The following is a 25895-nucleotide window of genomic DNA, read 5'->3' as shown; positions in this document are numbered from 1 at the left end:
GGCAGGGCATGGACCTTGTGATTATTTTCAGTCTCTATAGCATAATTCAGCTTGATTGACAGATCTCTGCAAAAATGTCTGTCAAGATCTGTGTGTTCTATATTAACAAAATTATTTTGCCAATGCAAAAATAAGAGATGGTTGTAATTCCTTCGGTTAGGGGTAATAGCAACCACCCTGTAAAGGAATTCTTCATTATATGTACAAAGTAGGGCACTTCCTCTCCATCCCTTAGTTGCTGCTCTTTAAACTCCAGATGTTATCTTCCCTAAAAGGAATGGGGCTCTCACTTCTGCTTAGCAGCATTACTGTAATTCCTTTGAAGCTCATAGACTGCTGTGCTACCATATGTCTGAGTAAGAACCAGTAGGCTAGAGGAGAAATGGTGTAATGGTACTTAATCGTACTATAACTGCGAATCCATTTGTTAGATCCAGTTGCAATAGATCCATTGAATCAGTGTACATTCTGTAGATTAATTGAGTCTATTCAGAGACTTAGAACTGGATTTAAGGTATTGCTAAACTTTCAGAAGCATGAATACTCTTTGAAATGAAGGAGATAGATAGATAGATAGATAGATAGATAGATAGATAGATAGATAGATAGATGCTTAACATGTTTGGGTCACATACTCCAGTGGGAATGCAATGAAAGTTGTGAACCCCCTCCTCAGAAAAATGTATGTTAACATAATTTTCAAAGTGAAAGGAAGGAAACGAGGTTACCTGTCATTGACAGACCCCTTGAAACCCATCCATGGACCCTCTAGGAGTCATGGACATAAGTTAGGAATCTACCTTGTTATTGTGAAATGCCTCGACACTTGCATCTAAAGCAGTGGTTCTCAACCTATGGGTCCCCAGTTGCTTTGGCCTGGTAAACTGGCTGGGATTTATGGGAGTTGCAGGCCAAAAGACCTGGAGATACACAGGTTGAGAACCACTGACCTAGGGGCTGTTACTCAATGACTAAAATGTATTGTTTTATATAGAGGGACCCAAGTTCAATCTCTGGAATTTTCAGGTAGGGCTATAGGGATTTTTTGCTTGGGGGACTGGAAGACTATTTCCAGTCCCCCAAGCGGCTATAATATTGGGATCGATGGATCAGGCAGGTAAAATCTCCGTAACTATTAGTTTTACTTTTGAATTCTCATTGATATTTTTAAATTGCCATAGATTCTTTTAATAAGATGTTGTACTGACATGCTGCTGAATCTTGCCTTATAACAGTTGAATAAAAATGTCAAATTTTATTTCCATAAAGTTCACAGCTATAAGTGATTAACTTCCAGGCTTGTGATTTAACAAGTCAATACCAAATAAAACAGTGAAAAATTAGCTTCAGGATATTGGTCCTTGTAATGTTTTCATTTTATGGTGTCGTCAGTTATTTCATGAGTATATCTAAATGAGTTGGATGAGATATGATGCATATTTAAATAATTAATTAATGCAATGCCTTTCTGTGATTGCTGTTAAGTTTCCATTTACCAAAAAAGACCTTACTGTCTCAGATCCTCAACTTGGAGTATTTAGAATGGGTGTTTCATATGGTTATGATACCTTAACTAGACTCTAGTACTGAACTTCCCAAACTGTGTGTTGGGACACTGTAGTGCAGGGGTTCCCAAACCTTTTCAGCCGCAAAACACTTTTTGAAGCAAAAGTTTCTCATGCAGCCCCAATAAATGTTATATATTGTATTATATATAATGTATATATATCAGGCACGGGCAAACGTTTTTGACGCAATGTGTTATCAGATTTGGCAGAGTGGCTGGGCCAGTGGCAGATGGATGAAGAGTGTTTGTGCGAACTAACAAAAAAAATTGAACAAAATCCTATGCACATATCTCATTTGTAGTGCAAGAAAAGGAAAGAAAGAATGATACAGTATTTAAAATGAAGAACAGTTTTAGCCAACATGAACTTAACAGTATTTCAGTGGAAGACCCTAGTGGGTCACCCAGTCCAACCCCCTTCTGCCATGCAGGAAAAGCACAATCAAAGCACCCCCTGAGTTGTGGGAAGGAAAATTGATTTTTAAAAGCAAGGAAGGTGAGGGGAAAAGGATATGGGTGGCAAGGATGACAAGGAAAAAGGCTTTTGACGGCAAGGGAGGCAGGGATGGGGATGGAACAGGAAAGAAAAGAGAAATCTTGGACAGGGAGGAGAGAGCCGCAGAGCCCCTCAGTGTGCTCTACAGAGCCCCAAGGGCTCCACTTTGAGAACCACGACTCGAATGCATCACCTGTAGTACCTAGGCGTGTCACATGGCAATTGTTTCTGCACCCTCACAAACAAAGGCTGGTGCTGTTCAAGTGTACAGAAAGTGTTATAACTGTTATAATTTGCACGATTTGTTGATTGAGTTGCAGTAATTTCTTCTAAAATGGTTAAGTTTCTAATTAAGAAATGAAAATCTGTTGACAGTGATGTTTAGGATGAATCAGAAGTCTAAAGGAAAAAAATCCAAACCTTGCTTATACAGTAAAGAATATATGAAACATATATATTGTATGAAATTCTTATAAGGGGTTTATTTGACCTCTGGTTTGCCAGTAAAACTGAATTACCAGGTCACAAAAAGATACATGTCTGAAAAGCGTGTCGCCAAGGTGAAAAGTTTGGAAAGCTCTGTTCTAGTATAAAGTCTTGGAGAGGGGGAAAATATGAACAAAGCTTGTCTTCTCAACCTCTGAGGATGCTTGCCATAGATGCAGGCGAAACGTCAGGAGAAATGCCTCTAGAACATGGCTCCATAGCCCGAAAAAACCCACAAGAACCTAAAGCTTGTCTTAACTTCATGGATTTTGTCTTTACCGTTGGATCAAATAGACTATTCCTGATGAGTGATGATAATAGCATGTAATAAACATTTTACATCAATTATTATCACAGATACAGTTACTGTGATTTAACTATGATTTAACTAACCACACAGCAGGTTAATCTGCTGAGCTGCTGAGCTTGCTGGCCAAAAGGTTGGTGGTTTGAATCCAGGAAGCAGGGTGAGCTCCTGCTGTTAGCCCGTTTCTGCCAACCTAGCAATTCGAAAACATGCCAATGTGAGTAGATCAGTAGGTACCACTTCGGCAGAAAGGTAATGGTGCTCGATGCAGTCATGCTGGCCACATGAACTTGGATGTATCTATGGACAACGCTGGCTCTTTGGCTTAGAAATGGAGATGAGCACCGCCCCCAAGAGTCGGACACGAGACTTAATGTCAGGGAAAACCTTTACCATAACTAACCATTTTTATTAGTTTTGTTTTGTTGTGATAGTTTTGATAATCATAAGTATTTGAAGTAAACTCCCTTCCTTTGTGATATGGATGAACTCATCTGTCCCCTATAGAGATCACTACCTCTGGTGAAGAAAGCAATAGAATGATGGTGTAATGGTTTGGGAACTGATCTACAATTCAAGACCAAGGCCGGATCCCCCATTGGCCATGTCAACCCACCAGACATGCCACAGCTTCAAAGGAGGGCAGTGGCAAACTCCCTCTGATGAATCATTCCAATAAACCCCTATTATAGGGTTAACATAAGGTGGAAATGACCTTAAGATGCAGTCTTGCCCTGGTGTTGGGTATGTATTTAAAAAAATTAGTGTGAAAATAATAGTGAATAATTTAAATGTATCATACAATAAAGCTCTTGCCAAACATGCTGAGATTAAGTGATAGAAAATACTATTAAGCTATGTGTTACAAAGTATGTGTTACATAGCATAAAGAAAACAAGGCTTCCTGTTGAGAAGTTTCAGTTTCAGTAGGAGTAAACTGTCTTATGAAAGCATGCTTCAGAATTCAGAGGTGCAGATAAGTACAGAGGTGCAGATAATATATTAAATAGATATTATATATTTGGATTTATCTAAAAGGCTTGACATAACCCTTGGAAGCTTCAGAGAAAATATACTTGTGGCATAAGTTTAAACAAAATTGATTTTTAACGGATTAAAGTACAGAACTAAATGGGAATTCTCAAATAGGAAAGTAAGCAGCAGAGTTCACTGAGGGCTTTTATGTTGCCAATGCATGATCATCCGGTGAAACTGATCAGTAGTAGATTTAGGATAGATAGCAGTGCTGCTCTTTCTAACTACATACCGGTTATTTTTTTTCTAAAGTATCATGAGATGTAAGGCATTAAGTGTAGTCAATTTTTGATAGTCTGTGGCAATTAGCAAACCCGTCTATCCACTTTCTATTCCTTGCAGTTTATAGCAGGAGAAAAATTTTGTCTCATGAAATTGGCATAAATGCCCAGCTGAGCACTTAATTAGCTGCTTTAATATTCCTCTTTTCCTTTACAATGGTTTTCCTATTTTTATGTTCAGAAAAACTATTGAGGTAGAGTAGATGGAGTATGGCTTTCCCAAAGTTGCTCAAAGAGTCTTTTATTTATTTTTTTCATATCAGGAATGACTTGAGAAACTGCAAGTTGCTTCTGGTGTGAGGGAATTGGCCAATTGCAAGGACGTTACCCAGGAGACGCCCAGATGTTTGATGTTTTGCCATCCTTGTGAGAGGCTTCTCTCATGTTCCTGCATGGGGAGCTGGAGCTGACAGAGGGAGCTCAACTCACTCTCTCCAGATTTGAACCGCTGACCTATCGGTCAGCAGTCCTGCTGGCACAAGGGTTTAACTCACTGTGCCACCGGGTGCTCCTAAGTCCCATGACGATTGAGGATTTGAGGGTGCAGAAATAATGCATTTTGATATCCCTGTAACTGCCATAGCTCAATGCTATGAAATCCTGAAATCTGGTTTGGTGAAGCACTAGTACTCTGGCAGAAAAAGCTAAATGCCTTGTAAAGCTATTCCGTAGATTGAATCCATGTTACTTAAAGTGATACCAAACCGCATTAATTCTAGATGCACTACCTAATCCATCACATTGGCTATTACACCAGGTTTCTGTACTATATCGATTCTGGCCATGAAAGCCTTTGACAGTACATTTATTCTGATACAGCTCTTAATGTCCTTTCTTCTCCCTTTATCTTTTCCCCTACTAAAGGATGACATACGAGGTATGTGGTGTTTTCGTTTGTGCTTCATGCATAGGTTGTGGCTCCATCTATCCTTTTCATTTGGAGAACCATGTGTGTGAAACAAAAATCAGCAAAATAAAACAAAGCTAGTAGTAGACTTGAGAAAGTGATTGCAGGAATGAGCAAGGTTTGCCTTTATGGAATAATTAATCCCAAGGATGTTATTGAACCAAAATTCACTTGTATTATCTTCCACTGTTTGAAGTACCACTTGAAAAATTTACTTGGTCCTCAGCTATGCAATGCCTTTTTAACAGTTTCTTAGCAGTAGTTTTGTATCCTCAAAAGAGCAGTTAGGAAGTTTGAAAAATAGTCATGAAGAGCTAGGTAATATACCAAACACTTTATTCTGTATGTATGTTATTTACATTATTTACATATTGCACATTTAGCTGGAATGTTTATACCTCTATTGTACAGAAAACAGATGGCATTTTAGAGTGGATACAGAATCCAAGATTTACATAAAACATGTTTCTCTTGCACATGGCATACAGTTTTCCACTCAATGAATCCAACATAACAGATTTATGAAAAAGACTGGAATGAAACTGTTTGACTTGCATAAGCAAAAAAAGATATAAGTGATAGCCATCTTCACAGGAAAGTTTTCTTGACAGTGTCCCATAATGTCTCTGCATGAAATGTACTCGGGTGTTTGATAGTCACTGAAATTCCTTTTTGGCAATACAACACTTCTCTTGTAGGGCAACTTTAAAGTATGAAATGTTTTCTCTTGTTTTGGTAGAATTCTACCATAAAGAATGTGTATCTGTAAACAGTAGTGACAGTATACAAAACACATGTTGAAAGATTTTGGGGAAGTAGTCCATCAACTTGCAAAAATAAATCTCTTCACAATGGAATATGTTACAAAGATGTTTTTTTAATTTCCCTGTTGGTTTCCAAGGCACTTCTCTTGGCGCTATTCCTTTGATAGTAGTGGCATCTGGAAAAAAAACAAAACATACATATAAACGTACATGATTAATTTATCAATTTGTATGAGATGGAAACACAATTCACTTTAGTTGCAATCCAACATACACAATAACTCCAGATTGGTTTGCAATTTCTCTCAGGATGTGAGCATCAGCTGTTGTGGAAAATCTTTCAGTTTGTGGATGCAGACTTTGGGTGGCCAAGAATCGTACTCCATTCTCCCCGGGAGGGAATGCAAGAGGCTCCTTCAATGCCCATGCCCACAAAGTGCTGCTGGGAAAGCGAGTTCCTGGCAGGGCCCTCTTTGGAGGAGAAGCCTAGGGAAGCCTTTCTTGCCTTTTTCTTTCTTTGCAGCCTTATTTGCCTAAAGCGGGTGCTCTGTCGGGGGGATGGCACTTCGAGAAGGAGGCTACAGGGGAAGAAAGAAGGGGAGGAGCCACTGCCGCCAGGCACCCACTGTTGCCTGATTTGCAAGGTCACCCACATGCCACTCATCCCCATCGCCTCCATTAGCCAAAAGATCTGGCTGCTTGTGATCTGTTCCAGTTAAGGCTTTGACTAGGTCCTTGCCGGTAATTTTTCGGTGATGTGGCTGCTGGATTGCCAATTTTTCCCAAATCGCCAACAGAATTCTGTACCACCCCTACAAGTAAAGCTACTCAGAGCTCAAACAGCAACAATAGAGCGAATGGTCGTGATCACCTTTACTCAACCAGTTTTTTTTTTAATTTTGTGACTTATATTAGGTGAGGAAATTTTCCTCACAAGACCTTAAGGGTGCTATCTCGCTGTGGGTTGCAGGAAGAAAGAACAGGATGTCTGCTTTGAAGTGTAGGCTAATATTGAAATTAGTTTGCAAATTAGAAAAAAAGTTACTGAATTTACTTAATGTCTGTCATGCTGTGAGTATACTGCAACTGAATTACCGCAACATGTTAATCGCTTCTACATGGACACACTAAGCTTTATTAAAACATGGATAATAATGCCAAAACTGCAAATAAAGACCCAGTGTCAATACACTAAAAATGGTTGCTGACTGGTGTGCATTGTCTTGAACGAAGCAAATTTGCTCTCTGTTAACTGCATACTGCTAAGAAGGAATGATGCTTGATGTGTCAGGGTTTTTATGTTTCTTTCTAGCAGGGGGTATCATTATTTATGGCCAGTCTTTTGCTAAAGGAAGGCCCTGAGTCACTCTTTCTGGTTAAGGTCTTCCCCTTTCAGAGAGCTATTATTCCAGCATTGATACATTTATTACACCTATAACAATGGAGATCTTAACACTGCATATAAGACAGCACGCAACTGCTTCTTTCAAAAGCTTACCTTATCCTTCCATGCACATTGGACTTACTGCCAACCGAGTAAGAAGCCTGGCACATCTTTTATAGTCTACAGTGAAAAGATCATAGATAGGTGTTAAGAAAAGAACCAACTTTGCTTTGAAATTTCAAAAGAAAGAACTTGGTTTAACTTGGTATTATATTAAAGGAAGAGCTTATACAAATCTACTGCCATTTATTTTGAAACCATTTAAAACATGTTTAAATCTATGTGGCTTGTCAGGTGAACATGATAAATGAGATGTTTACATCTGTAAGGATTTTTATATGCACTTCAGTGTATAATCTTATGCAGACTGCTTGGGTAGAAAGCACCCTTGGACATACTTCTGAATATGTATGTGTAAAATCGGCAGATACGTCTTTACTAAAAGAGACACTGTATATTTGAAACTATACAAGTGAACAATCCCTGTTCCTGTAAGCACCTACTTGAAGAATTTCCAAAACACATCTAGGCAGGTATTCAAAGCCATAACCATGTTAGTCTGGAATATCAGTATGCAAAGGGATTTTATAGCTCTTTAGAGATTAATTGTTGAAGGCATAAGCTTTCGTAAACTAGGTATACTGAATCTAAGGAAGTAAACTTAGTCCATGAAAGCTTATGCTACCAACCTCTTTCAGTTTGCATACATGTGGAGGCAAGTTAGGTATGCAGAGATTTGCAAGAATGGCATTTTGAAATTAGTTGAACTATGGAATAAAAAATGTTCTATTTACTCTTAAATGAGCTAGCACAAAAAAAGGAGAAATGACCTAATAATGAAGTGTGGAAAACTATACTGTTTACCTACTTATCAGAGCGACCCTGTATGTTTTAATATTTAAAGTGTGAAAAGAATTTTAGGCTATAGTTCACACTGAGCCCTGAACCTCACAGTAACCTGTATTTGTTCATACCTGCCCAAATATTGGATATAAATGTAATGGATATTCAAAGCACAATAGACTACATTGTTGTTCTAAACACAAAAAAATAGTAATGCAAATGTGAACAACTTTAATTTTTTGAAAATATTACATCATGTAGGTACACCTAGGGAGTTGGCATTAGTTGTGGTTCCTGTCAAATCCAAGTTTGGTTGGAAACCAGGGTGAGGAACAATAAAAGATGAAACTTCTTCTAACCTAGAATATGCTGGGTAATATACACTACAACATGGACTGCAATATGCAGCAACCTATATTACGTAGCCTCCAACTGCCTTGTTTATGCAATAGATTTCCATACAAAACACAATTAAATAGTATTATGTATACCCTATACACACACACACACACACACACATATACATATGATTGTACATATGGCATCTCCATGTTTTTAGTTAAGACCTCCTGCAACCTAATTCAGATGTCAAAGATTAATGTCTTTGTGTTAAAAGGCTGCAAAACAAGTAATTTTTTCCCTAACTCAATAAATTACTTGTTTTGACTTTCCAAATATAAGTAGTTTTAATGTGCAAGTGGCAAGAATTGATAGAGAAACCTACTCTAAAACTGAAATATGAGATAAACAGTTTCAGTTACTGCCAAGATAGCAGAAGGCTACTGGGGGAAGAGAAATTAAAGATTCTCCATTGAGTACATTGATAAATTTGACACTTATGTACATTATTTGTTTGCTATATTGTCAACTTATTTTGTGGGTGAAAGATTCATCCAGTTGCAGAAATCATAATCTCCAGCATGCAGTCTTTCAGCTGTTTACAGCCCAAAAGAAACTTATTTTATTTCCTGTGCAATTATTTGTATTTTGATATACAGGCCTATGTCCAAAGTCCCCAAGCTGTTTTAGATCTGCACATATGTAGTAGTTTGAAAGACATTCATTTACTTCCTGCTGGTCCCTTCTATCTTTTGGAAGCGACAAAAACAAACATATTGCCATTTCGATTTAGATTACATGGATTTTGCATTCAACCCTAGCTTTATGAGCGTTTTTTACTTGACAGACAATATTTTGATCTGTTATGGATGCTGGAGAGACAAATTAAAAAAGCATTGCTAATTCATGATTGTGGAATCTATCCAGGGGGCAGAGAAGAGCAAAATTCAATATTAGGTAAATGCCTTTATTATGTTTACATCTGTAAGGATTTCAACTAGATACCAGAAAAAAATATTCATGTTTTCCAGAACTAATCAGCCTATGAGGTACAAAAAGCAGGAGATAGATAAAAAAATCAGAGTCCAAAAACTTGGCCAGATGTATTTTAATATTAGTTTTTCAGGCTGAATAGGTATTATTCAAGTGTTAACTGTACAGGTAAAGGTTTCCTCTGACATTAAATCTAGTTGTGTCCTACTCTCTAGGGGAGGGTGCTAATCTCCATTTCTAAGCCAAAGAGGCGGTATTGTCCGTAGACACCTCCAAGGTCATGTGGCCAGCATGACTACATGGAGCACTGTTAACTTCCCGCCGAAGCGGTACCTGTTGATCTACTCACATTTGCATGTTTTTGAACTGCTAGGTTGGCAGAAGCTTGGGCTAACAGCTGGAGCTCACCCCGCTTTCCGGATTTGAACTGCCAACCTTTCAGTCAGTGTGATTCAAGTGTTACGGGGATCACATTTTACCCAATACTGCATTCTGGGATAAAGAAGCAATGACTGATCCTTACTTCTGAAAGCAAGCAAAACACAGATTCCTTATTCTTCATAGAGCAGGATATTGAGAACTATTTGTTTGTTCACTTCTGTGGACCACCTTTTCAGAATGATGTATAGAAGCTTAGAAATGGAGAGTTTGAAAGATATTAGATGATTGGATTTTGAACAATGATGGGGGAAGACATCATATTTAGTCCTAATTTTAGCACTGTCTTCTCTGACTCTTGCCAGCTATAGTGCTGGAAAACATTTTTTCCTTTTTTAAATCCAAGTGTTGAAAGCCAAAACAGGCTTGATTCATTAATGTGTGTTATCTGATGAACTAGTAAGTTCCAAGTCATTACACTGTAAACCTAAAAAGTTGACATATAATTGGAGTACAAATTGGCTGCCCACAAAAAGTACTTTTTAAGTGATAGTTTATGAAATTAGAGCCAGTAGACCTCTCAAAGGAATTGCAGCAAGAGCAATTTAAAATAGCTTCCCATGGAATGCAATGCTATGATGACTAAATGTGGGTTGTTGACATTTTAAGGTTCAAACCGACAGGTACAATTTATCCCCATCTGAGCCTTATTATACTTAGCAGTAGTTCATTCTTGTTTCAGATAACAGCACTTACATGCAGGAGTAGTACAGTCTCTTGTATGATGGTAAAGTCTGTGAAAGTGTTTAGTGCATTTTGGACCAAAATAAAGATGTCCTAGTGAGAGAGAGAGAGAGAAAGAGAAGCAATAGATCACTTTAGTCTTGGTACCATAAGAAAGTTAATGGTAAAAACATACATATATTTAAATTCTTACCTGTTAAATGGTTTAAAAACTTGTCTTTCATTCTCAGATCTCTTGGAACTATTTCTGTTGAAAAGCAATAAAAGACACTCACTTTCCATGCTCTTTAGTTTTTAGACATTTAAAAACAGGATAAAATTTAACTCTGTTTATGAAGGGCAGTAATATTTCTACTAATGTTAGAATCAGTTTGAGTAAAATTGGAAGAAAACCTTATGTCCAAGAAAAATAAAACAATTTTAAGCAAGTATTTTTAGGACTAACTCCCAAAGGGAGTGGATTTCTCAATTACACTGTTGTTAACAGTTCTGGCAAGTACATGACAATCATCTGCATGTTCTCTAACTAGCAAAATAATAAATGTCTTGGTTTGAAAACATTAGGCAAGTGCTCAGTTTCTCACTCACAGGAGTATACTTTTCTTGCTTTGAGGGAAATTTTGTCCTTCTATGACTTATTTGACAGAGGTCATTGATTTAATGTTTAGTGCCTTGGTGACCCTATCATTCACACACACACACACACACACACAGAGAAAGATTTATTCAAAGGGGACTTTTCTTTGCCTTCCTCGGAGGCTGAAAGACTGTGGCATACCCTGATTTCAGGGTGATAGCAATGGCCAGTTGAGTCCTCCAGAAGTATGTCAAATCAGTTTCTTGATTACTTAAAAGAATTTGCTGGATATTCAAGATACCTATGTTTAATGAAATGTGGTGTTGGAGGAAAATGTTGAGAGTGCTTTGGACTGCAAGAAGATCAAACCAGTCCATACTCCAGGAAATAATGCCCGACTGCTCACTGGAGGGAAGGATATTAGAGGCAAAGATGAGGTACTTTGGCCACTTAATGAGAAGACAGGAAAGCTTGGAGATGATAATGATGCTGGGGAAGATGGAAGGGGAAAGGAAGAGGGCAAGATGGATGGATGCTATCCTTGAAGTGACTTGTTTGCCCTTGAAGGAGCTGGGGGTAGCCACGGCCGACGGAGCTCTGGCGTGGGCTTGTCCATGCGGTCACAAAGAGTCGGAAGTGACTGAATGAAGAAACAACAACGTTTAAAGAAATGAATTAGGGTTGTGGAGGAAGGCTGTCCAAATGACCAAAAGTATGTAAGGAGGTGAAATTGCTGAGAAAATTGTATATGGTTGGAAATTCTAGCTATAAGGATGAATCTGGGATGGATTGAACCAACTTAGAACTTTCAGAAAAAGAAAATAAAGTGTTGGGTTTTGGAAAAAGATTTAGAGCAACCTACAGAGACCAAGGAATTTGATATCATACACAGGAGTGCCATTTTGGATAACTGTTGAGAGCAAAGGATTTGTATACCCAAATAGAGATAGTGTCTAGAAAATTGCAAAAGGGAATGAAGAAAGGATGCATTTTGAAGAAGACATGGGAGACAGACAGAGTACCCAAGCTGGACATGGACATGGACTATGGGATAATCTCGAGTATTTTTAACAGTTGAAATTTGGTAAAAATCCTCACATTAGATACAAACACATATAAGAGGCAAACTGAAAGGTATGGTCAAGAAGGGTTTTGAACCTTAGTCTCTTAGATCATTCATAGATAATGAACTACAAGCTGCCCTGAAGTTGCAAACAAGATAGCTTCTCAGGGTTTGTTCTTAAGTTGAATTTGTTTGTAAGTCGGAACAGTTATTTTTTTAAGTGTAACTCTAGCCAAATACTATATATATATATATATATATATATATATATATATATATATATATATATACACACACACACACACACACACACACACACACACACACACACACACATACATATACACATTAGCTCTGGATAGTACAGGGAAGGGTTCATAACCCTATGGTGTTTGTTTTGCTGTCTGTGTCCCTGTTCAGAGGAGACTTCGTGTCACTTTCTGTCCCTGTGAGAATTGGACTTTGAAAAATTTGGCTTGTTATGGAAACAAGGATTGGTGATAAAGCTTCTGTGGAGACCCCTTTTCCACATAATAACTCTTCCAGGAGTGAATTTCTCATCCAAGGGGAAGATCTCTCTCACTTCCTGTTGTCTCACCCCTGTTCTTAACTATGAGTTATTTGTAAGCCAGATGTTTGTAACTCGGGAACTGTCTGTCCATAATAATAAGAGCTGATGTAGGGGAAAAGAGTGGGAACCAGGAGATTCCTGATACAAATGTTGCTTCAACCATGAAATCACTTGGTGGTTAAAAGAAGCTTCATTTGTAATATTGGATAATAGGGCTTCAGCTTGGGGGTTGCGTACCTTTTTGATCAATTTTTGTATAAACAAACAAGACTTTTGCAATAATACAATGTTTCCACACAAATGATTATGTGTTTTAGCAATGTTGTAACCCGCCTCGAGCCATAAAGAGGTAAGAAAGAAAATTATTATTACTATGTGTGTGAGATACTTTTTAAAGGATGCTTCTTTAATGGAAAGAAATTGTCTTCTCCCAGACAAGATGCAAGATGTTTGCATAACTTAAAAACAAATCAAGTTTAATTGTGTGCTTCAGAACAGTTTTACTTGTGTGTTTGGATTTTATGTTTACAATATTCAGTGAACTGTGTTCTATTTTATAAGGCCTAAATATGTGTATTTTGAAAGAGAATTGCTGTTGCTTATTTCCTAGTTACCTTGGGGCTAGTAGGAACTGAAAATATTGTGTTCAGCTCACTAGGACATATTATTTAATAGGCCTTTATAGGATGATACTGTGTGTTTATTATCACAACATTACTTTGAGTTAGCTAGACTCCCTACTCTAAGGGGGGAAAACTGGGTCCCTCCCCATTTCCCCCCCAGTTCCCATTAGTCATGAGCAGGAGAGCCAGTGGTGAGGTATTACGGGAATTCCAACTTACAATCCTAGTTTATTATTACTACATATTAACAGACAAAGGTCTCCAACATATTCAGCTTCACATATATATTCAGCATTCCTTTCCAGATATATCTTACTATTATGGACTGAGGGTGGGAGGCAGAGAAGAAGAGACTACCCATTGATTTTCTAAAGTCTGGGGAAGAATTAAATTTTCATAGTTATAAGTACTGAAAATGTTGGTGAATATTACAATCAGTAATGAAAATGGGGAAAATTAGGCAGAGACACAAAACGCATACAACACTTAGGTCCAACAGAATATCTGAAGCATATTCACTAAGAAACTGAGATCTGAAATGTAGGCCCTCATTTCACACTCAGGAATTGTAATTTGCATCAATGTACTAACAGGGCTAAGAATGGTAACAGACAATAATACACCACAATTCATACCTATATGAATAAGTTAGGAACGTTCTCCTACTGACTGAGCTTTTTAATTACATTCATATGGGTTGCTGTGAGTTTTCTGGGCTGTATGGCCATGTTCCCGAAGCATTCTTTCCTGACATTTCACCCACATCTATGACGGGCATCCTCAGAGGTTGTGAGGTCAGTTGGAAACTAGGCAAGTGGATTTTATATATCTGTGAAATGTACAGGGTGGGAGAAAGAACTCTTGTCTGCTGGAGGCAGGTGTGAATGTTGCAATTGGCCACCCTGATTAGCATTTAATGGCCTTGCAGCTTCAAAGATTGGCTGATTCCTGCCTGGGGAATCCTTTGTTGGGAGGTGTTAACTGACCCTGATTGCTTAATGCCAGGAATTCCTCTGTTTTCTGAGTGTTGTTCAATCAATCAATCAATCAATCAATGAATCAATCAGGGCCAGCTAACATAAGGGCCCCTCTTATATAGTCTTCATCTTCAGAGCAACACTGTAAAGTAGATCAGGTTGATGTATGGCTGGCCCCAAGTGCATCTGAACTTGGGTGTCTCTGTTTGGGCACATCAATCATTGCATCTCTTTTTTCTATATTTTGTTTTACTTTTTGCATTATGACCATTCTAGATACTCCTGGCTACATTGTACTGATAGGGGTGAAGGGCACTGGTGAGCTTAAAGCTATGTGACTAATAAGAAGAATGTGGTTACTGTTCTTGAACTGCACCCAAGTTTTGCTAAACTGCCTAATACTGTTTTTACACTATGGGCTTCAAATGACACTGTGCTCATGCCTGTCACTTGAACTGCTTCATAGCATTTCAGTGAAACACACAGATGTTACTGCTTACCTAAGATTAATGGAACTGTAAACAAAACATGTAAATCCACTTTTATCTCAGATGCTAGCTGTTCCTCCACACTTGTGTTTTCAGTTCACATAACTATCTATATCTCCACAGATCCTTAATTGTACAGAACCATATATGGCTATATTAAACAAAGACAATCTGAATTTTGACTGAATTCTTTATGCTGCTATTATTTCTGTGATTCAGTTCCTCAACCTTATTATCTAATATTCAGGACAAGCTAATATTTCCTTAACAAGAAATGTAATCAGTGCTGAACAAAGTATTGTGGTTGGGGAGACAAGCAGCAAACTACTTTGTTCTGGAGTGGCTTGTTTTCCCACGTCTTCTATTTAATGGAACAGAATATAAGTAGCTTATTGAAAATCTCTTTAGTTGCTTGTGCCAGTCTTTTTGATTTAGTGTCATATTTTACTGCTTTTATGGTTACTTATGGTGATGTCTTAATGTTGATTGCCCATGGAGCACTGTAGTTTATTTATTTTACCATAAATGAATGCCTAAGTGGCCTTTGAATTCCCTCGGAGCCTCTTTATCGCAGATCTGATTCACTGGCAAGTTTAAACATTTCTCGAAATTCAACATTTATTTACTCTATGTAAAGTTAGACTCAGCTGAATTGACCTTATCCTATTTAACCTAATTGCTTCATAGTAAATGCTCAGATGTTTCTCAAAAGTGCCCTAGGAGATGGTAAAATGCCTTAGAAGACTTATTAGAAGACTGGGAAGGAAAGTCTTTCAGAAAGTGGCACTGTTACTTTTATTAAAACAAGCTCACAACAACTATATTTTAGTAATTGTGTTCTAATTAACTTCTATAGCATGGTTATACATCGAATCCAACTAATTACTTAAGCAGATTCTGCTGTCTTCAAAATTATTTTGTAGATATAGTCTGAAGTTGTAGACCAAAGTTGAGAAAATGTGGCCTTCTAGTTGATGCTGCACTGAAACTCTCATAATCTCACACTACTGATTATGGTACATAGTTATGGGTAATGGGAACTGTCCTCCAATAATACTAGAAGGCCACAAATTTCTCACTCCGATATAGACTAAAATGGACTGTATTCCTTCATATTTTGCAGTGAAGATGGGGGTACATTTCCAAATACTCTTTGGTGTGTCAATCATTATCACTACCATACCATGAATGTAGAAAATCAGTATATTAATCCATACTAGGTTGAAGTTCTTTTAGATCAGGCAGATCAGACCTGCACAGCCTGTGATCCCCCCCCCCCCAGGTGTTTGGGACTCCCAATTCCCAGAAGCCCTAGCCAGCTTGTCCGATAGCCAGGAATTCTGGGAGCTGAAGTCTGCAGGTTGTATAGGCCTGTTTTAGATTTTCCCAGGATGGACTAAGTTCTTGCCTTTTTCTGCTCTTCTCAGACAAGAGGATGGTTCCTTTTTAATTAAGAGTTAAGGTATGTTAGAAATAGCAACCTTCTTCAAGCCTCCACTAGTTATGTATATAATTCAGATTGCTTACTATATTGTATATGTGTATATTGGTATAGAGTTTTCCTTAACTCTATATTGTGGGAGGGGCTGCAGACCATGTGATCAGATCTGGGACTTGTTCAGTTCAGACTCCATTTTGGATCTCAGAAGCCATTAGACTGTCAATGTAGAAACAGTATGCTTTCAAATGTTAGAAACAGTATGCTTTTAGAAGACTGTAGAAACATGATGTTTTAGAGAATTGATTCCAGAGACTCTATTAGACTCTCAGACCAGATAGATGCTTTAGAGTACACACTATGGGCTTGAAGATTATAAGAAAGATGACCTGTGTAATCTGCACAAAGAAACTGCTTCAAATCCATTTGAAAAAAGATTGATATGCAATGTACCTGTATGCTGAATACATGAAGTTTGTGAGTAAAGTAACTATGTTGCTTTTGAAGAAGTCTACTTGTGCAATTTTCCAAAAGATCATGGAGATTTCCATTTCCTAAAAGGTTATGGCATCATTTTTCCAAAAAGTTATTATTTCTAACAAGGTCTTTCCAAAGACCATGCCTTTCCAAAGATGATAATTTCCCAAAAAGGTACAGTACTCATATTGGGCCATAGATAAGTTGAGCAAGGGCTGGGGGTATTTTTTACTAGAATTTCTAGATGTATACGCGAGTATAAAGGGCAATTAATATACACAGACACCTTGTAGTCTCTTGGCTCTAGAGTACACCTACATCATAGAATTAATATAGCTTGACACCACTTTAACGGCCATGGACCAATGCTAGTGAATCCTGGTAGTTTTACGAGACCTTTAAGACTTGGTGCCACACCAACTCCTATGATTCTACAGCATTAAAGTGATGCCAAACTGCATTAATTCTACAGTATTAAGGACAGAGGACTACTTTTGCTCATAACAATGTTGTACCTATTGTTGCATCTGCATGTGATGCTTATCGTGAGGTCTCTTTCTAAATCTGTATGAATTCTTTGTGAGTGCTGAGACAGAATTTTCTGGATAGCAGCACATCACTTGTTTCACTTCCTCTTTAAAATGTCAGGCTAGTTCTTTCCACCTTACATTTCTGATAAGTGGCCAAGATGGGATTTCTTTTAAGATTGCTCTGTCATGGACTAAATATTCACCTTCCGCAGTGGTTCTCAACCTGTAGGTCCCCAGATGTTTTGGCCTTCACTTCCCAGAAATCCTAACAGCTGGTAAACTGACTGGGATTTATGGGAGTTGTAGGCCAAAACACCTGGGGACCCACAGATTGAGGACCACTGACCTACTGGTTTTAAATTCAGTATCTGTACAGAGGGATAGGTTCTACTTTCAATTGTGTTCCAGAGTTACTCTACACCACAGGGTTCAATGGGGCCATGCATGCTGGCTCAGGTTTTAAACCACACCATTTGCTCTATGCAGTGGTTCCCAACCTGTGGTCCATAGACCTTCAGTGGTCAACAAGAACTAAAATATGGTCTGCAGTCTCACCATTACTACATCATTGCAATGAAGGTGACTGGTCTCGTGAAACCCTCTTATAGTGCCAAGGCTTATTAAATATGGTTTTCTGTGTGCGAGCAGATAGGGACTATTGGATGGCATATGTTCTGTATCAGAAACTAGAGCTGATGTGGTCTATCCAATGCAATTTTCTGAATCAGCACCCCAAATAACCAAACCCAATCTAAAGTTGACCAAAAACTGATTTGTAACTTTTTTGGTACTAATGTTGGAGAGTGGACCCTGGTCAAAGTGGTCCCTAATCAAAGTGGTCCCTGGTTTTACAAAAAGGTTGGGAAGCACTGCTCTATACTGTACACTGTAGCTTCTAAACAGATCTAAATTAAGTAATGGTCTATATACAAATATCAGGTTGCAGCAACATAAAGAAGCTCGCTTTGATTGTTACTGATTCAGCTTATAATAAGCAAAAATTCCTGTTTGATTTTAATGGTACTTGCAGGGAAGGATCATGTCCTAAGTTTCTAAAGAGGTATCTCTGAAATTATTTTTTTTTTTGTAGAATTATCCCACTGAAGTCAAATAAAAGTACAGTCCTCCCACCACATTCACTGAGAGGCACAGGACCCCATGAAATTGATAAGCTGTGAATAAAGAAATTGCTACTGGTTTTTCTCTAAGGGAACACCTCTGTAGAAATTTGTCAGTCTTCCAGCATGATTCTGCAATTGAATTTTCCTGGAAACTGACCACAGAATTGCATTGGTGGACCTAGATATTCCTAGAGAGGTGTTCTCTCTAGAAATCTTCAGGTCCTCCAGCATAAATGGCGGAAGTTGGAAATAGAGCAACACTGGAGTACTTAGCAGTGGTTCTCAACCTGCGAGTCCCCAGATGTTTTGGCCTTCAACTCCCAGAAATCCTAACAGCAGGCAAACTGGTTGGGATTTCCAGGAGTTTAGGCCAAAACATCTGAGGATCCAAAGGTTGAGAACCGCTGACCTAGAGAGAACATTTCACCACTTGAACTGCCATGCCTCAATGTTGTGGGACTGTGGGGATTATCATTTTACAAGGTCTTCCTTGCTCAATAATGCTGGTGCTCCATCAAAGTACAGCTCCCAGGATTTGATAGCATTGAGCCATGCCAGTTCCAGCAGTGTCAAAATACATTAATTCTACATGTAGATGTACCCTATAACTACATTCCAGTGTTTATTTGTCAAAGTCTATGATTGTATCTTCAGTTTTGAAGAATCAAGACAACTTTCGATGTGTTTAAAGGGTCTCTAGTTTAGAACAGCACTAATAGTTTGACCTTTTTGTCATGAAGCTATTCCACTTTTCTAAGCAGATTTCAAAGTGAGGCTAAGGGGGAGAAAAGGTATAAAAAGGAAATATTTGAAAAAATACAGCAGATAAGATAGCTAATTGGGGGGAGGGAGGGGGGCCTTGATGCGTAGGATAAGATTTCAGGCCAGAGGTGGTATGAATGCAGTTCAAGGAGTAGAATTAAGGTCTCTATTTTATTGTGCACATTCGAAATAAGATACTGCACAAAAAGTATAAACGTCCTAGAAAAGAGACAAAACCTGACTTCCTGAAGATATATCACATTTTAGAAGCATTGAGGAAGGCACAGGCATGTGACATAAGACATATGGACATCTATTTTGCACATAAGAAGCCCTTTTATCCGGGATAGGAAAGCTTTGACCCTTCAGATGTCTTATTTAGACTACAACTTCCACAAATCCTCACTCTTCGCCATGCTTCTTGTAGACTTTGGGAGTTTTGGATGTGAATACCAACATTAGAGTGTGGTCATAATGGCAAAAATTAATAATGAAGAAAAACATCCCATCAGCAGTTTGCTTTTGCCTGAGACTACTAGGAAGGGAAAGATTCTGTCCTCTTCTCTCCCTCCCACATCCTCATTAATTGGATACAAGCTAATTTTGCACTTTGATTCAATTTCAGAAATTGAAGTTAAGGAGAAAGGAGAAAAGTGGAAAAGAAAAAAATGGGACATTTTAAAAGCAGCTGAAAACAGGACAGCAGAAGATTGATTATCTGGAACTGTCTCTGCCAAATTGGGACAATTTGTGGGTAATGATTTGAAGTTTAAAACATCTTCAAGCCTTCCTGTCTCTGCCTTATTGTTCTTGAAACATTTGCTCAACTCTCTCATTATAAACAGTGAATATAAAGATACTAAGTGTAGCTCCACTGCTGACGTATTAGTGAAATCGCAACTGTGAAGCCACTGTTTGCTAAATGCAACCAAAGTGGTGCTTTGGAGTTTAAAAAACTGCACTTATTGGAAGCAGTACATGTTTGAAAGGCTATGCCCACATGGGACTGGCTCCTGCTCCTGATGTAAAGAGGATGTAATCATTGAGCTCCATACAGGCAGTTCTCAGGAACACACTCTAATAGCATATAAGGAAAGTGCAATAATACAGGGGAGGGGACGGCTTTAACTATGGAAGACTTTTTAAGGAAGACTTTTGGAAGGGTGTTTGAAATGAGGAATGCCAGACTGTAACAAGTTGGGTTTAGGAGGCCTGGGGTCCAGGGCTGGCTTTCAAAGGAGTCTGCCTTTGTGCCAAACTCCCACAGGTTTCAATCTACCGGGTTTTGCTCTTCAGTGCCCTCCAGTGTCAAAGAATGAGGAAGATGCCTCCTCTCCATCCCTTCATTTCCCAAAAGGGGACTTTCCCTGTCCCAGCACCAGAGCTCTTGTTGTTGGAGGGATTTCCTCAATTAGGGATCAAGTGCGGGAGTGATGGCCAACTGGGTTACAAGGAGAGGGAAAAGTGGGGTGGGATGTCAAGAGAGAGAGAGAGAGAAGGAGGAGTATGGGAGAAAAAGAAGTGGGAAAGAAGAGGAATGGAGGGGAGCGGAGAAAAGTGGTGAGGAAAGAAGGGGAAGAAAGGCGAGAGGAGGCAAGGAGAGGACAGAAGGGAGAGGAAGGAAATGAAAGGGATGGAGGAAGAAAGAGGAGGAAGAGGAACTAGAGGGAGATATGAAGGGACCAGAGAGAAGGAGAGGGAGGTGAGTTAGAGAAGGGGAGATAGGATGGGGGGGGGTGGGGGAAGGGAAGTAGGAGAAAGGAAATGAGGAAAGGGAAGGGGGAGAGGAAAGGAAAGGAAGGAGAGGAGAGGAGAGAGAAGAAGGGAGAGGCGAGGTTGGATGGGGAAAGAGAGGGACTAGAGCAGGCATGGGCAAACTTTTTAACTTGGGGGCCATGTGGTGGACCGGAGCAGGGTGGGCACCCCCTTCTCTGCCCTTCCGCCCCTTCCTCCTCTCTTTTGGGGACAGAAAGTTAAGGAAAGATGGAAAAAGTTTGGATCCCAAAAAGGTTAGCCTTCATCAGAATGAGATGGTGGTGGATGGGGGAGAAAATGTGTTTCCAGGAGACCCCACATTGCCTACTTCTGATCTAGAATCCTAGAGGTGGAAGAGATCCCCCAAGAGCCATCCAGTCCAACCCCCTGCCATGCAGGAAGACACAATCAAAGCACTCCCAATAGACAGCCTCTGTGGAAAAGCCTCCAGAGAAGGAGACTCCACCACACTCTGAGGCAGTCAATGCCACTCTCCAGGAAGTTCTTCCTAATCTTTTCTGTCAAATCTCTCCCTGCTGATTAAAACCATTGCTCCCTTGGGCCCTGGTCTCTAGAGGAGTTGAAAGTCAGTTTTCCTCCCTCTTACTCCTCAATGGGACACCCTTTGAAATCTTGAAACATGGTTCTCATGTTCCCTCCCTACTTTCTCTTCTCCCAGCTCAACATTCCCTAGAAGGAAAGGAGGAAGGAAAAAGAGAAGGAAGGAAGTGTGGAAGGGAATGGAGGGAGGGATAAGAAAAGGATGGAAAGACAAAAGGGAAAGAAGGAGAAAGAGAGGGGGAAGGAGGGAGGAAAGAAAGAAAGAAAGAAGTATGGAAGGGAAGGAGGGAGGGAGGGAGAAAGAGGGAGGTAAGGGAGAGAGTGTCAAAGCAATGGTATTCCCCACAGTCACCTACGGATGTAAGAGCTGGACCTTAGGGAAGGCTGAGCGAAGGAAGATAGATGCTTTTGAACTGTGGTGCTGGAGGAAAGTGCTGAGAGTGCCTTGGACTGCGAGAAGATCCAACCAGTCCATAGTTCAGGAAATAAAGCCTCATTGGAGGGAAGGATACTAGAGGCAAAGATGAAGTACTTTGGCCACATCATGAGAAGAAAGGAAAGCTTAGAGAAGACAATGCTGCTGGGGAAAATGGAAGGAAAAAGGAAGAGGGGCTGACTAAGGGCAAGATGGATGGATGGCATCCTTGAAGTAACTAGATTGACTCTGAAGGAGCTGGGGGTGGTGATGGTTGACAGGGAGCTCTGGCGTGGGCTGGTCCATGAGGTCACGAAGAGTCAGAAACAACTGAATGAATGAACAACAGCAACAAGGGAGAGAGAGAGGAAAAAGAGAAGGAAGGAAGTGTGGAAGGGAATGGAGGGAAGAGAGAAGGAAAGAAGGAGAGAGGGAGGGAGGAAAAGGGAGGGAGGAAAAACTGAAGGAAGGATGGGGTAGTGAGTGAGAGGAGGGCCTGAGAGAAGAGCCCAAGGGGCCACATCCGGCCTCGGGCCTGGGTTTGCCCATACCTGGGTTAGAGGGAGATAAGGGGAGGGAGAGCGCAGTAGGAGAGGTGAGTAAAGGAGGGGGAGGAAAAGGAGAAGAGTGAAGGGAAGGGAGGGGGGAAGAAAAGGGGAGGGAGTGGATAAGAGAAGGAAGGGAGGGGAGAGGGCAGAAATGGGAGGAGAGGCTGGAGAAGGCTTCCCCACTCTCTCCACCCCACCCCACCCCACCCCCGGTCTCCAGCCTGAACTTACCGACTCTCTGCTCCTCGGAGTCGGCTCCGTAGTCGGGGAGCTGCCTCCGGCCGAGGAGGTAGTCCTGCTTGTAGTGGGCGCCGTTCTCGTTCTCGTCCTCCTCGAGGCGGTAGCGCTTCAGCTCCTGGAGGATCTCCATGATGAGGTTGAGGAGGTTCTGCCGCTCCTTGAGCCCCGCCGCGCTGCTCGCGTCTGAGGGCCGCTCCTTGCACAGCCCCGCCGACAGCACCGCCGCCACCGCCAGCAGCGCCGGGGAGCAGCACAAGAGCCGGCCGCCCATCCTCGGAGGCGGGCCACGAGCCTCGGCACTAAGGGGGGGGGGGAGGGGGGAGGAGGACCACAGGGAGAAGAAGTCAGCAAGGCTTTTTTTTGGGGGGGGGGGGGAGCCCAGCTCAGGGGCCCCTCTCGCCTGGAAGTCAGGCACACGCGTAGAGAGTTCCCCAAAGGCACTCACTCCAGTCACATCAACCCTACACATCGGGGTCAAAACAACCTTTCCAGTCCCATAACCCAAAGCAGACTATTAACAAGAGCGACAGGGCAGAGGCAGAGCATGGGAGATCCCAAAGCCAACTTGCCCGCTTCTTCGGCATGTCCCGGAGCGCACGCATGCGCACTACGCTCCCATCCATCCATCCCACTTTGGGAACCACGCTTGGGGGCTCTCCTGTGCCAAAGCCCACGCGAGTCAGGCCCCTTCCACACAGCTAAATAAAATCCCACATTATCTGCTTTGAACTGGGATATATGGCAGTGTGGACTCAGGGCCCTTCCACACAGCCCTATATCCCAGAATATCAAGGCAGAAAATCCCACAATATCTGATTTGAACTGGGTTATCAGAGTCCACACTGCCACATATCTCAGTACAAAGCAGATATTGTGAGATTTTCTGCCTTCATATTCTGGGATATAGTCCTGTGTGGAAGGGCCCTTAGGAAAGTTTTAAAGCACGTGATTTGTAGAACCTAGATTGAGTGAAGTTCTGTTATAGCTGAGGAGCAATAATCTGGGATCAGATCCTGGGATATAGGGCCTGTCTGGAAAGCCATTACTTGCCATACAGGAAAGCACAATCAAAGCACCCTAGACAGATAGCCATCCAGCCTCTGCTCCCAACACACTCTGGGGCCCCTTCCACACAGCTGAATAAAACCCCACGTTATCTGCTTTGAACTGGATTATATGGCTTTGAGCCGGATAATCCAGCTCAAAGCAGATATTGTGGATGATCTGCCTTGATATTCTGGGTTATATGGCTGTGTAGAAGGGCCCTGGGGCAGCATATTCAACTACGCAATAGCTCTTAGCCATCAGGATGTTCTTCCAGGAGGGCTTATCTACATCTTTATAGTGCTATCAATACATATTAAAATCGGAAAATTCTGATGGAGAATTCTACCTATCCCCCTCTCTAATGCAAAACTGAAAAGTGAAAACACAACAACACAAAGGGGAATCCTTTGTTGGGAGGTGTTAGCTGGCCCTGATTGTTTCATGTCAGGAATTCCCCTCTTTATTTACTGTCCCGATTTTCGAGTTTTTAAAGTATTTTAAGGCCATTCAATGCTAATCAATGTGATTAATTGCAACATTCACACTTTCCTCCAACAAAGAAGAGTTCTTTCTACCACTCTGGACCTTTCACAGATATATAAACCCCACTTGCCTTGTTTCCCACAGGCCCCCTCAACCTCTGAAGATGCCTGCTATAGGTGGGAACAGCAAACTCTGTTGGCCAGATATCTTTCTATCCGAAGTGTTTGATGGGACACATATAATTTGATAGCACCCTCATCCTCACAACCTCTGAGGATGCCTGCCATAGATGCAGGCGAAACGTCAGGAGAAAGTGCTTCTGAAACATGGCCATACAGCCCAGAAAACTCACAGCAACACTACAATAGTTTTCTCACAGCCAAGTTTGATAACACCCTCATCCTCACAACCTCTGAGGATGCCTGCCATGAATGCAGGTGAAATGTCAGGAGAGAGTGCTTCTGGAACATGTTTTCTCACTGCCTAGTTTGATAACAACCTCATCCTCACAACCTCTGAGGATGCCTGCCATAGACGTGGGCGAAACGCCAGGAGAGAGTGCTTCTGGAACATGGCCATACAGCCCGGAAAACTCACAGCTACGCAACAATAGTCCTCTCTCAGCCTAGTTTGATAACATCCTCATCCTCACAACCTCTGAGGATGCCTACCATAGATGTGGGCGAAACGTCAGGAGAGAATGCTTCTGGGATATGGCCATACAGTCCGGAAAACTCACAGTAATACAACACTAGTCCTCTCACAGCCTAGTTTGATAACACCCACTTTTTTCCCCTTTACAAGCCCGCGGAGGGGAGGTATGAGGCAAGGCAGTTCAAGTAGTGTCAAACCGCATCGATTCTACAGAGAAGACGCAATTTCCCCCTCTCCACCATTTGGACCTCTCTACCTGCCTTCCCAAAAGCAATTCCGAGTACAACACAATGAATACAGTCTCTGGCAGGGCTTGAACTGCCCGGGCACAATGCTGTGGGGTCAGAGAGGGGTTCCTTTGGGAAAGGGGGCTTGCCGCACTCCCAGGATTGGGGAGCATGGAGCCAAGGAAGTGGAAAGTTTAGTCCAGGCAAGGAGCCGAACTTGGCGGGAAGCGCGCGAGGGAAGAGAGCAGAAGCAGCAGCGTCCCTATACATACATACCTGCTCAGTCTGGAAGGAGAGTTGCCCGCGCTCTCTTCTTCTTCTCTCTTTCTCTTTCTTCCTCTCTCGCTTCCCTTTTGGCCGGAGAAGCGCTGAAGGGGAGCTTCGCTTGCCTTTACTCTCCTCCGTTCTTCGTGGCCTCTGTCAAGCTCCGCCGGTTCTCCTCGGGCTGCTCCATGACCCGGCTTTATATAGGCTCCTGGGGGAGTCCATGAGGGATGCGAGAGAACGAGAGGGAGAGAGAGTGAGAGAGCGCGAGGATCGGCTTGCAACGAGTGGGTGGACGCGAGGCGCGCGCGCTCTCTCCCAGGCTCCCTTGGCCGCACGAGCTCGTCACACCGCTTTCCCCTCTTCTTCACACCTCCTCTTCCCCTTTTCCTCCTCTTCTTCTCCTCCGTCTTTTTCTTTGCCCTCCCCTCAATACCCGCCCGCCTCCTCTTATATGCGCCCTCCTCGCAAAAAAGACGTCAAAAAGAGG

General features: G+C 41.2%; 2 protein-coding genes across 3 annotated transcripts in view; one reads left to right on the top strand and one right to left on the bottom strand.

Moving 5' to 3' along the window:
- The window catches only part of ACP1 (acid phosphatase 1), a 36023-nt gene extending 16025 nt beyond the window's left edge, over nucleotides 1-19998 (top strand). Inside the window, exon 7 of one of the 2 annotated variants that reach the window (XM_067468210.1) lies at nucleotides 19837-19998. The gene's annotated coding sequence lies outside the window, so the exon portion shown is untranslated. Of the gene's footprint in view, nucleotides 1-3363; nucleotides 5937-19836 lie in introns of those variants that run through there. The other variant, XM_067468211.1, reaches the window with a different exon arrangement.
- Nucleotides 5399-25846, bottom strand: ALKAL2 (ALK and LTK ligand 2). Its single transcript, XM_067468214.1, has 6 exons — nucleotides 25418-25846; nucleotides 22722-23029; nucleotides 10778-10831; nucleotides 10597-10677; nucleotides 7342-7407; nucleotides 5399-6019 (listed from the first exon to the last, which is right to left on the bottom strand). The coding sequence occupies exons 2-5, from the start codon at nucleotides 22999-23001 to the stop codon at nucleotides 7343-7345; spliced, it is 480 nt and encodes a 159-aa protein (XP_067324315.1). The 5' UTR covers nucleotides 23002-23029; nucleotides 25418-25846; the 3' UTR covers nucleotides 5399-6019; nucleotide 7342.
- Between the last annotated feature and the right edge of the window lie 49 nt (nucleotides 25847-25895).

Source organism: Anolis sagrei, chromosome 1 (genome assembly GCF_037176765.1).
Source record: "Anolis sagrei isolate rAnoSag1 chromosome 1, rAnoSag1.mat, whole genome shotgun sequence".
NCBI lineage: Eukaryota > Metazoa > Chordata > Lepidosauria > Squamata > Dactyloidae > Anolis > Anolis sagrei.
Note: the sequence above shows the minus strand (reverse complement) of the source record. Positions and strands in the feature narration are given on the sequence as shown.